General features: G+C 41.7%; 1 protein-coding gene across 1 annotated transcript in view; it reads left to right on the forward strand.

Annotated features, from left to right (window-relative positions):
* The window catches only part of XIRP2 (xin actin binding repeat containing 2), a 960,073-nt gene that overhangs the window by 426,311 nt on the left and 520,113 nt on the right, over positions 1–13,649 (forward strand). The window contains exon 2 of the mRNA XM_069225265.1: positions 9,437–9,590. Within this exon, the coding sequence (XP_069081366.1) occupies positions 9,437–9,590 (154 nt within the window). The remainder of the gene's footprint in view (positions 1–9,436; positions 9,591–13,649) is intronic.

A 13,649-nucleotide genomic window follows, 5' to 3' on the forward strand; every position in this document is an offset into this window, starting at 1 on the left:
GTCTAGAAAGTGGCAAACTAAAACTGCCTCCCAGATTTGCTTGCAAGTAGAGCCTGTTTTACTGCTATTCTGATCGCAAGACTAGCTATTACAACTATTTGACAATTTACCAAACATCCCTCCTTTAATCAATGGAAGGACAAATTGAACATGGTGTGTAACAAAGAGAAAACATGTGCAAAGCAGGTTGGCACTCTCAGTAAATTGAATCACTATCATTGTACTCACCTACGTGCCTTAGTTAGTATATGAATTTGGAAAATTCAGATGGCATTCATAACCATGCATGTTAACCTTCTTCTGTGATTGTAAGATGCAAGATGGTATTATTGATTGTGATTGTAGACGGTTCTCCATTTATATTTCCGAACCTAACAAAAAAAACAGAGATGTGAAGTGGTTCCAAACACAGGGACAAAAGGCCTTGGATGTGGGGATGGCATTGTGCTTCCTTGACAGGATGGCCTACTGACTGGCCCCAGGAACATGATTGGCTTCAAAGAGGCCTACCCTTCACAACCAGATGTAGTTAACATCCAGGGATGTTTCCTTCTTTTGGCCCAATCCACGCAGACTCCAATCATATATTAGTGGAAAATCCTGATGGAATGTTAAAACCAGCTTGACAGGTCTCCTGAGGTTTCACATATAACATGTGAGGTGAAGACAAGATGCTAAAAACAATTCCTGTTTATCCGCTGTCTGGTTGCTGGAAAATTTTGTTTTTTTCTACCAGCCTTCTTTCTCTGAATTTGCTGTGATTACAGGCCTGGCTGTAAATTAGGATTTTGTGGAGTTGTGGGGTGACACTAAGATCACCATCGTCCACACAGCCCCAACCACCAGAGCCCACATTTAGTGTTGTTAAGGACTTTCACCATCTTGCAAGTGCCAAAAGTGAGTGGGGTTATCCATGATGACCTTTACTCCATTGGTTATGGCATGCCGAGGTGTCATCTAAACCCACTAGCTTGTACCACACATTAATGTGGCATCCACAGGCACCAACTTTAGAACAATCTTTGACCTGTGGAAGATCAGAAGATGGCTGAACCTGTGGTCTGAGACATGAGAAGAGCCTGGATCACTGGACCCGTTCTCCCTCTTGTAACAAGTGGGCATGAAAGGTCATAAGGCTGACCTCTTGTTCAAGCTACGGGGGCACAACAAACTACAAATGGCCTTTTTCTGCAAGTACCCAGCTGACCAGCAGCAAATGGACCTAGGCTGGACCCTCCTTTTGGCCTCTGCCCATTAACCAGTGAGTCTCTAGCTGCCTTCCTTGGGGTCCTGCAGGGCTTTAGAAATGTACTCCTGTGGTGGATAGGGACTTAAAGGACTAAAGTCAGATGGTAAAATTACTTACGAGGATGAAACTGGTTAGTGTATCTGACCAACACTCCATCACGGTCAGTTTGAAATTGTGCCTAGGTCCTGTTTTGCTGCAACAAATGTTTATTATTGCCACTTTGTGCTTCTTGGTGCTATTTCTACTTAAAACTTTAAAAATATCTGCAGTTCCCGATAATGGATATTTGTCATTTTTGGTGTAATTTTGTTTATTTAATGTTATTTTTTTAATTCTTTTTTATATTTTTACTGTTTTGCATTCTGACTTTATCACTGTTTTAGTACTGCATACATATTTTACACATTGCTTACAAGTTAAGCCCATTTGTTCTTTGCCATAGCTACCACAGGTTGAACTCATGTTTAATTAGTGACTTTAGTGGTTCACTGTGACAAGGATTGTGATTATTACTTGAGGTGGGTACTTACCCCCCTCAACTAATAACCTAATTTCCTACAGGTGTATTTTGATTTTAATAGAGGAAATTTGACAAACCAAGACAGTGAGTCTATACCATCATTGCAAATCTTCCTGAACTGAGACCTGCATTTATAATATGGATGGTAAAACTATGCAACCATGCAAATTGAAAGTAGTGTGACCTTAAAGGTTCCTAATAGCTAAGTGTGTATGTCCAGGGACTGCTTAAATTGTCTGAATATAAAAGGATTTAAGCTCCAGACCAGCTTCGAGACTCAAAATGTTAGTCCTTTTTAGCGTCGAGTCTGCGTTGCATGCGCTCGCGCATGCGTATCGCAGCGAGACACTTTAGTTACTAGAAAGGGGCTCAGAGCCCTGTCGACGTCACGTCAGTGTGTTTCATTGGTTCGTGGGCTTGCCTAGTAAAATCTGCTTGCTTTCATTAGTGGAAGGCATGCACACGTCATGCCTTTTCCGGTGGTTAGCCCTCCTCGAGCGCAGCGACCAAGTACAGAAAACATGCGAGGCTCGCTGTTTTCTGTCGAATCATGGACTACTTTTTCTCTATCTTCCTAGCGCGATCTCACTTGGCAGAAGTCGAGCGCTTTATGCAGTTAATGTCACTTTTTCGGGTTACGTACATAAAAGCACTTTTGCCGCTAGATGAAAAGTCAGGTTAGGAGTTTACAAAGCGATCAGCTCTAACATGAGCAAACGCGAGACCCGTTGCATTGCAAATGCTTGTTTTCTTTTGATGATATTGTAAGGTACACCTTTGAACTATAATACTATTTCCTTAAACTATGTATTCCTGCATAAAAATACACTAATATGAAGTGCAATTTTAAGTAACAATACCAAGTATAACAATAGATTATATTGTGGAGGATTGTAAATTTGATTGAGTTCATTTATTTTCAATATATACTGCATAAAAGATACTGGAGATAAAAAAAATGGCATAAGAGCCAGGAGCAACAAGTAAACAGAAGACACCAGGAAAAATATAAAACAACAACGGACTTGCTCATTAATATGTAATATGAACAGATATCCATCAAGCTGCTAGCTGACATATTTTAACAATGTATTTTTCCCATACGGTGGTTATTTAACAGTATCAATGCTCATTTCTTGCTGAAATCCAAAATTTGCTAAACTTAATAATGCTCTCTAAGCTGCATTAGGAATTTGTGTGGATTCTGTTTTGGGTAAAACACAATGAAATCCTTAAACTTCATAAACTGGAATGAACTGGAATATCCTGTGCTTTTCAAAAGTCATGTTTTCAGATAACTAATCTCCCACTAGGACTCTGACCTCTGTTGTACTAGATTGTACTGAATAGATAGATCAAGCAGAAACCTAGAATGCTGAAAATTAATTAATTATGAAGACTATTCTAAATTCAAAAAGTAGCCAAATAGCTAAGTGATTTGTACACTTAATCCATTTAAAACATTAATGTAAAGCAATGAAAACAATCCTATGTAATCTGGATTCTATGCCTTTTATTTGTCATGATTGTTTTTCTTGCTCTTAACACCGAAATTAATATGCTTTAACATTGACACCAAAATTAATATGTTTCAACATTACCAGGCTTAAAGAGCAATGCTTAAAGCCATAGGAACCCAGGTAAGGAACAATGGTTCTCATTGGTATAATTTATTAAAACTAATATTTCAAATGTAAAGACTAAATAGCCTCAACAAAACCAATGTTGGGATGCCTAATGATGTAAACACACGATTCCCACATTGCAGGCTGTCATGTTTTGGCATCGAGTGAAGCAAATAAATGCAAGCACCTTGATCGTTAAACAGACCTCCAAACAATAATAAGCATTGGCAAGGCCAAAAGGCCTGGAGCTGGCCGCCATGCTTTTGGCTTTGGCAATTCTTGTTTTGTTCTGTCATGGTTTTTGCAAATCTTTATTGTTGGGAAAGCTGCCTGACCTTCACCAATCTAAGCAAAAAAATGGCTTAGACAAATCTAGTTTTTTGGTCTCAAAAATCACACTTTACCATAGTTGTCCCTGGCAGTGAATGGAAGTGCATTGTGTGTGTGTGTGTGCTCGTTTTAAAAGGGAAGCATGTCATAACTTACAGTGAAGTCAGCCAATGGGTGATGTGGCTGACCTATTGCTCTTTGATGCGTGATGGAGAGGGTGGATAAAAAATCTGTATGCTACAACAACAGGCCAATGGATGCAGTCTGGATGAAAAGCCCTAAAAGAAACTGTTGGACACATATTTTTGGTAAAAACAAAAGGGCGTGGCTAACACCAGACCTGAAAATGCCAGTTCATCTAGTGTTGGCTGCCAGCCTTTGCTAATACTTTTTGTAATATCTGTAATAATTATTTTACTACAAATAGATAGGGATGGGTTGAAAAGATAGTTAAACAAAGAGTATGAACAGTGATAGATGGGTAGATCAATAGACAGACAGTCTGACAGGGTTGCATAGATAGATAGGACAGTAACTTGTGATAAACAGCAGAGCTTCATTTAGTAACATAATTCCAAATTGTGGAATGTCTATATAATCACAACATATAAAAGCACTGAAAGCAACCTAGAGAGCGATACGCGAAGGACATGCATTAATTGGTTTACAAGTACAACTGTAGTCCATAATTAAAATATATAAGAGCATGTCATTCGGGCATGGAGTTATAAATGCACTTTAATGCATGCATACTAAAAAGAAACTTCATGCATAAAGAACATCTTCAAATTGACACAACCTAGTACACTGTGAAGATAAACAAATGCTACATTAAAGGGGATTTACAACAAACTTTATAGGATACAGACAATGATAAAGCAGGAATGTGCTCTGTGCTCACCTGAAGAGGTGGCAGAAAGAATCCTGGTATCACAAAGGGAGCACTAAAGTAATAATAAAGTAAAAGAAAGAACATCTGCATTGAAGGGAACTGAGTGTGGATGTTCTCCTTGTCAAGGGAGCAAAATACAGTCACTTAAAGTAAAATTAGCCAGTGGCTGTAGTAGGCTGTTGTGTCCCCAACCCCAGGAAAGAACACGCAGAGACAAGCAGGATGAACGGAGACCTCTTTATTCTTCTGCTGTTAAGCTGTGTCTGCACATGGGTAAGGGAAACCCCAGCCTCTAGTCCTGGTTGCATGAGTGAGAACGTGCTTGTGTCCCCCTTCTTCCTCCTCTGCTTCTCCGGACCGGAAGCAGTTTCCAGAGTCCGCTGCAGTGACTGGTGTGTGCAGGGTCCTAGTTCCCTGCCAAATTCCATCACTGCGACATAGGCTGACCCATTGCCCAACGCTGTATGCTGTGGTGGGTGGAAGAATAATATTAATGGCACAACAACAGACCAATGTATGAAGATAACTAGCTGAAAGTCCCTGTAACCAAGAATATTGTACATGTAATTTTAGTAAAATCAAAAGGTGTTGGCTAATGCTATCTGTTAGAAATGGGGTGTTTTGTTGACAGCCAGGTTACGCCCTGTTCAAGCAAGGACCCTCACTCTAGTCAGGGTAAAAGAGAAACACCCTCAGCTAACCCCTCCTTCCCCCCTTGGTAGCTTGGCAGAGCAGTAGGCTTAACTTCAGAGTGCTAGGTGTGAAGTATTTGTACCAACACACACAGTAACTCAGTGAAAACACTACAAAATGACACAACACCACTTTAGAAAAATAAGTAATATTTATCTAAACAAAACAAGACCAAAATGACAAACATCCGACATGCACAAGTCAAGTTATGAATTTTTAGGATTAAACTCAAAAATAGCGCTTAGAAACAAAAAATGCTTTGATGAGGTGTTAACAGGGCGTCATAACTGAGTCGTGCCCAACAATCTGACACCAGCGGCGCCGAACACAGAGTCTCGTAGACCCCCAGGTACAGTACTTTGGTAAAGAAATGAAAACCAACCGATGCGCGAAGTCGGGGATCGCGGCATCTGTGCGAAATGTTGAATCCGCGCACTTTGAGTGGTGTCCGTCACGAAGTGGTGCAGCGACTTCCACGGAGTCGCAGACTTCATCGGGGCTGCAGTGATGTCGGGCCTGCGAAGGTCGTCGCATTCCACCGAAGATCACGGAGTCGGTTGCAGGCCACATCACTGGATTCAGAAGCGGCGTCGGTCCGGAGTTGTCCGAAGTCGATTACCCTGAATTTTCACCAGCTTTCCTTTCGAGGGCCCAGGGACTGGATAGGGCACCACTTGTCAGAGCAGGAGTCTCTCCAGAGACTACAGGTGCTGGTAGAGAGAAGTCTTTGCTGTCCCTGAGACTTCAAACAACAGGAGGCAAGCTCTGCATCAAGCCCTTGGAGATGTCTTCCCAAGATGGAAGGCACACAAAGTCCAGTCTTCACCCTCTTAATCTGGCAGACTGCAGGATAGCTCCACAAAGCATAGTCACAGACAGGGCAGCCCTTCTTCCTCAGCTCTTCAGCTCTCCTCCAGGCAGAGGTTCCTCTTGTTTCCAGAAGTGTTTTAAAGTCTGTGGTTTTGGGTGCCCTTCTTTTGAATGTGAAATCCTGCCTTGCCCAGGCCAGGCCCCAGACACTCACCAGGGGGTTGGAGACTGCATTGTGTGAGGGCAGGCACAGCCCTTTCAGGTGGGAGTGACCATTCCTCCCCTTCCTCCTAGCACAGGTGGCCCATCAGGATATGCAGGCTACACCCCAACTCCTTTTGTGTCACTGTCTAGTGTGAGGTGCAACCAGCCCAACTGTCAATCTGACCCAGACAGGGAATCCACAAACAGGCAGAGTCACAGAAATGATATAAGGAAGAAAATGCCCACTTTCTAAAAGTGCCATTTTCAGACACACAATCTTAAAATCAACTTTACTAAAATATGTATTTTTAAATTGTGAGCTCAGAGACTCCAAACTCCACCCGCTCCCAAAGGGAATCTACACTTTAATCAGATTTAAAGGTAGTCCCCATGTTAACCTATGAGAGGGACAGGCCTTGCAACAGTGAAAAACGAATTTAGCAATATTTCACTGTCAGGACATATAAAACACATTACTATATGCCCTACCTTAACCATACACTGCACCCTGCCCTTGGGACAACCTAGGGCCTACTTTAGGGGTGTCTGACATGTAAGATAAGGGAAGGTTTAGGCCTGGTAAGTGGGTACACTTGCCAAGTCGAATTTACAGTTAAAACTGCACACATGTGGGTGGCACAACCAGTGCTGCAGGCCCACTAGTAGCATTTGATTTACAGGCCATGGCACCTCTAGTGCACTTCACTAGGGACTTACTAGTAAATTGATTATGCCAATCATGGACAAACCAATTAACAATACAATTTACACAGAGAGCACATGCACTTTAGCACTGCTTAGCAGTGGTAAAGTGCTCAGAGTTCAAAAGCCAACAGCAACAGGTCATAAAAAATAGGAGGCAGGAGGCAAAAAGATTGGGGATGACCCTGCATAAGCAAAAAAGTCCAACACTAGCACTAAAAATAAATTATGTGATGTGCTATAATCATAGATGAACATAAAGACTTCTCACATAGAACTACATTTTTTATATACTGCTCACAGTTAATGCTAACCATGGCTAGTAAAAAGAAAGTGAAATGCACAGGGGTGCGAAAGGCATTTAATCTACAGCACCATGTTGGTGGGGATAGGTTGTAACCCAGAGTTTCTTAATCCTGTCAACCAGGTGTCTCATCTATTGCCATGAACATTCACATAAATATGTCAGGTCTTTACCAAATGTAATTTTGCCTTTCTTGGCCCTCCACTCTTCATGGAGCTCCCATTCATCCCAGGACCAATTAATCAATGTGAGAGATTGGAGGCTCAGGGACCTTTCTAGACATTCTGCAGAGTGGCCCAACATTTTGCATTACACCACTGTATGCAACACACACAAATAACACTATAACCCACATTACCATCTATGTTTAATACTTGCTAGGCTGCTTTTTAGCTGTGCCTCTTGACATGGGTGTTTTGAGCATTGTCAGTGTTATGGCACTCGTGTGTCGAACAGCATAACTAGCAAATTTCAATGGTTTTGCATGTTTGAACCATAACTTGGTTTTAACTGTAATATGTTTTTTCAATAAATCACTTTTTTTTTTTTTTTTTTACACTCTATTCCCAACACCACAGTTAAGCTTTTGTTGTGTGTAGGTCTTGATCTGTGGACAGGCTCTGTGCCCAATCCACAATGAGCAGCAATCCCTATGTTTGAAGATTTGGCCACACACACAGACAGGCGGCTGCGGGGACTGGTCTGCTGTGGGTGGTCAACCCATGCTACACATGCTGTTTGGCGCTGCATAGCATAGTTTTATCACCCAGCCTGGCCTGCGATCCAGCTCTGCATCCAAACTGCCATGGGCAGCCAAACCATGTTCCGCACAGCCATCAGACATTCACAATGGAGGTAAGCTACAAGGCTACACCCAAACCCCACAGCACATGACTTTTGCGTGTGAACAGCAACCTGCTCCCAACCCACTGTAGGCTTATTGGAGACACAGTCTTATTTTATTTCTTTGTAAGAGGTTCTCAAAATAACCTTTTGGGGGGTTTTAGTACTTTGTTCACTTTTTTCAATAACAATTATAACATTGTTTTTCTTCTTTACTGGTGGAACTTGTGGCAATGTTCTTCCATCTGCCTCTCCACAAGCCTCTTGTTTTGCTCCCCACGGCCCTTATACACCTTACACCCAATACAAAAGAGTGTGAACGGTCTGAGGTGCGGGTTAGTCCCCTCTTGTTGGGGCACCTTTTGCAGCACATATGACAATGTTGTGCCTTCTTGCGCCACCATGTGAAGTTGCTCTTATATTCCAATTTTAGCTGTCTCATATGGTCGATGTTGTAAAACAATAGCATCCTCTTGATCCTTGACTCAGCTTGATGTCACAGAGTTCTGTTTGGGCAGGTAAAAAACTTACAAAAGATCATACTTTTATGCCTCAATCGCCTAAGGACTGTATGTGTAGATGGTGATATAAACGATGTTGCTTGCCGGTCTGTGACTTGTCAGCAGATACCTCATTCTTGCTGATACATTCTGTACGGTCTCCTTCTTCTCTTCAAATGGTGCTTCTTCTTAAACGTTTCCAGGCAATGGGCAGCTTTTTGTCTTGAGAAAGGTCGTTTTTGACATCCTGCCCTCCTCCGCCTTTTTAACTTGTTTTGCCTCTAACAGGAAATGCGCGAAAATTGTCCTGCCTGACCTTAGCTGCCGACAAGCGATTGCCAAGATTTATGTTAATCTGTCCCTAGGCTCAAGAAAATAACTGTAGTTTGCATGATGAAGGAATATTGTATTGAACATGTGTTTATGTCCAGAGAAATAAAATATTATTTAGTCTGGTTCATTTCACCATTCTTCTTCCAACGATCTACGTATTAACCTTCAAAGGAACACGCTTAGAAAATTAAATGCAGAAGAAATAGTGTCTGGACGTTTAGTAGGAGCAAGCAGCTTTTCTTGTTAAAATGTAAATCACCTATCAGATGCACAAGTTCTGAGCTATCCGCAGGGTACTGTCATAACATAATAACACAATGTACCATTTTGCACGCGGAAGGTAAGGGTTTTGTAATCGACACCCTCAGAAAAACCACATCTGTTTCCTACCGATAGCTTTCGACTAACATCCCCTTTATGTCTTCTAACAGGAAGTGGAGAGTGAGCAGAGTTTAATTTCTCCAACACTTAAAAAACAGCCTGGGAGGTATTCGAACAGTACAACAAAAACCTCGGACCAGAAAGGTGGCAAAATATCATTTGAAAAGATGTCATCACCAAATGAAGAGAACGTTTTCCTTAAAGGTTAGTCTATTTCACTGCTGTAATTGACACGCGTGTTGAAAGAAAAGTTGAATTTTGTTTTAAAGTTACCTTTCTAATGGTGGACTGTTCCGTTTTCAGAGGAATATTTCACTATGTCAATGTAATGTTTGTTTTAGATTTAATACTGGAGCCATTGTTAGTTGCTGTTTTATCTTCTTCCTGCATTGCATAGATCACGTTTGCAGTACTTTCAAATACCTTGTAAATCTATAGAAAAAAACAGGAACTCGAAAAAGTAGTTTATTGTGTACAGGAGAAACAAACGAGGCATGTAACATGCAGTCTGTAAGCAAATGCATGAAGTACAAAAAGCGTAATATCAAACTGATCTCTTTTTGTAGATTCATAGATTCTGTCGAAGTGGCATTATTTTAACGTATAGATAAAAGTATTTGCTAAAGAATACTGTTGTTATCGTTCCATCAGTAGTAATGATGTGAAGGTATGTAATGCCACGAAGTTGCTTTCTTTATCTCATGTTAAATCTGTGGTTTCTTCAGAAAGGACAAAGAACACTGTTTCTCCTAAAGACCTCATACAAATAAATGGAATACATGACACCTGCCAGTGTGGTTTGTTCAGCTGCACTCCTAGGCGTAGCTCAGCGCGTTGAAGGAATGGAGTTTGGAGTGTTACACCCCCTGATAAATGCATTCACTAATAAATAGATGGGTACAGGTGCTTTCATTTGGGGATTGTGATTGAAGTGTCTGTGATATTTCCCCTGGGACCTTTACATGCTCACACAGACTGAAGTGCATAAGCTCTCGCCTCTGTTTTCTTAAAACATGTTGGGAATTTTACAATATTATGAGTTTTAAGTACCCCTAACAATCCCCACTCTTTCCCTTTCCACTGCCCCTTAGGCCTCATGCCCGGCTTCTCTTATACTTTATTGTAGCATCATATGCCAGCGTGATTGTTGTGAACTCGAAAGCTCGCACCCTACAATTTTACTTGCCCTACGCCCAGGACCATTTCGTGGTATTTTGTCACCCTATAACAGCACCAGGTCAATTTGAGCTTTTGCGGCATAAACTGAGTTTTTCTCAGCTTGATCAGATAGGGCTTAATGTGTGCTGGTTAGTTACAACGTGTATTGTAACGTGGTATCATACTAACAGAAAATAACATGCAGGATGCTTTTCAAAGACAACTAGCCTCACTAAGACGTAATTAAAAATTAAGTTTTAGAAAAGTGTGCGTTTATAGTGGATTCTTATTTCAAGGTAGAGAGAAAACTGGGTATTGAGAGAGACTCTGCTATCAGTAAAAACACCAAGACTACGGGGCACACATTTAAGAAGAGGACTATTTAGAACTAGATTTTTAGATTGGTATCCTTTTATGGTCGAGCCTGTGAGAGCATGCACTAGCTCCTGCGTCTAGCTTGCGAGACATTATTGTGTACAAAAAGGGTTTGGAACCCGCCCATTGCTTACCCTTTGATGGCTTCACGTTACTCTTCTTTACAGTCTCCTTAACTGGCCGGTGGAAATTAAACAGAATTTCCTGTCATTTTTGTAGAGCAGGGACCAAACACAGGCTGATTCACGTTAATCTGTACCCGTCCACTGCTCCCAGCATGATAGAGGTTCTATTTCTTCCTCGCTCCTACTCTCCCTGCCTGCTGCTCCCTTCATAGGGCTTGAATTTATTGAATGTTACTTTTCCCAGTCGAAATTGTCCGTGCACCATTCTTCTGAAAAGCAGAAAAAAACACTATGATACGGCCAACCCTAGCGGCGTCATAGCACTTTTTTTCAAGTGACCAATAATTATATCTATTGCATGATGCAATGTGCACGTTTTCATGCACACAAAGAGGACTGTTTTGTTCCTTAAAAATAAATATATTCAACACGTTTGGCACTGACACCAAGATATTATGCATAAACAGCTTCATTACACTTTTATTTTTCATAGGAATCTGTACCGTGTTATGGCTTCGAACATGCGGATAGCATAGTTTGAAGTCATGCACTGGCTGTCTGCTGTCTTCCTCATCTGTTGCACTCTTGCAAAAGCTGTGGGAGTTCTTTGTAAAATGACTGCTCATTGTGTGGACCTGAGCATCAGTGACTGTTACTTCTGTGATATTTTCTATTTCCTGCAGATTAGAAGATAAGTGTGAGTCAGCTCTGTACAGATAACCGTTGCTCACAAGCAATCTCCAGTGAGTCCCGGGCCTTAGTGAACCATGTCAAAAGTGTCTCGAGGCCTTTATTGTCTTCAGTCACAGACTAAGAGGATTGCCAATGAAGACAAAATGTAGTTTTAGGGCCATCTGTCCAATAGGCCTCAATGAGCAGGGCTTTTAAGGTGAGTGGAGGAAACTCTGCTCTGCTGCTCACTGTTGGTTGCCATTGGGAGTTTTACATTATAATGATGGTTCAAATATGGGAAACAGCATATAGTGAAGATTTTTAAAAGCGTTTACAGTTATCAAGAGCACTGAAATATTCCTAAGGGGTGTAACATGACTTCTAAATATGTGTCCAGGCAACTCCCACCTCTCAGCCTTCCACATCACACATAGTTATGTATCCCATCTTGTCCTCCCTTCATTGTCAGCTTACTGCCCCAGCCACTTCCACCTTCTATCTATTGTTAGCTTGCTCCCCAACCCGCCCTCCTGCACTTCATTATCTGTGTTTACCCATCCCATCCCACCTGCATTTGTCCATGCACATCCCCCTCCACTTACTTCCACCCTTGTTTGTCTATGTGCTTCCTCAGTAATACCCTCCCACTCTTTGTCAGTTTGCTTTCTCAGCCCCCCCTCTCATTCTTCATTGGCAGTTTGAGGCCCCAGCCCCTCCCTCACCCTTTGTTGTTAGCTTGCTTCCCTAGCCCTTCCCGTCCACTCTCTGATGCTTGTCCCTCCCCAGCCCTCCTTGGGGCAGTTTTGTTACCGCCTTGGCCATTGACCCTGTTACATTGATTGTTGCACTTTTGCTGATAAGTTTGACTGTGAGCGAACTTCTTTTTCCTTTTGTGTCTCTCCTTTGCGCTCATTCTCGTGGCGGCCGTGGTGCTTTGAATCAGTGCACTTATGTTAACCTTTTTGCTTTTCATTTTCAATTTAAATTGCAAGAAAAATCCAGTTAGGAATTTACAACGCTAATAGCTCTAACTCGAGTGAATGAGAGACCCATGGCATTGCAAATGCTTGTTCAATATGAAAGGAAGCAAATATGTTTGTGGTTTTGATTCTCAGCTGAACCCCTGGCTTAACAGCAAATTGTTGAATAGGGTGAACAAATGTCTGAGAGGCCTGCAAGTCTTCATGGTGCTGTGCTACCATGCTGAGCATAGAGATAGAGGAAGATAGAGATGTCACCATATGATGAAGTGAGGAACTCAAGAATATAGTCTGTGAGCCTTTATCTCACAGTTGTTCAGCAATAATGCCATATGCATGGGTCTCTTTACTACTTTAATTGTAATTTGTCCTCCATTAATAGTACTCCTGTTGCAGTTGTTCCTCCAGATAAGAAGAATACAGTAAGTGTATGATGTAAGCAAAGGAAAGAAAAATAGCAAATATGTGTGACTGTTTTCTGAACCACATGTATATCTAAAATGTCTTTGAATGGTAGTCCATGATGCAAGGTCAAATGATTTTAGAATGCCCGACTTGTCCATCAGGTGATGATCCCAATGGGCAGCATCAAACCTTTGCTACTCATGAGTGCTAGCCTGCCACAAGTGATTTATAGGTCACAGGGAAGCACCCAAATTGGAATGCTTACAGGGCTTGGCTAGGTACCACATTTTTCCCCCCTGCTAGTCTCTCAGTTGCAACAAGGAAGGCTGTCAAGGCATTGAGGGCTAGGCAGAAGGTGAGGATCCACGTTGCTCTTCAATAGCCTCTCTGCTGAAGAGCTTCCTAGCTGTTACTGAACAATAGATGTGATCTAAGACATGGAGGCAGTTCATTGCTCAGCTGTGTTTGAGGATTGAAAAGTCTACTTCGTAGTTAAGTATTGGACTTACTTTTCCTTAGTGTCTGCCTCTTGCCTCCATCATGCATAT

This window comes from Pleurodeles waltl, chromosome 3_1, assembly GCF_031143425.1.
Source record: "Pleurodeles waltl isolate 20211129_DDA chromosome 3_1, aPleWal1.hap1.20221129, whole genome shotgun sequence".
Classification (NCBI taxonomy): domain Eukaryota; kingdom Metazoa; phylum Chordata; class Amphibia; order Caudata; family Salamandridae; genus Pleurodeles; species Pleurodeles waltl.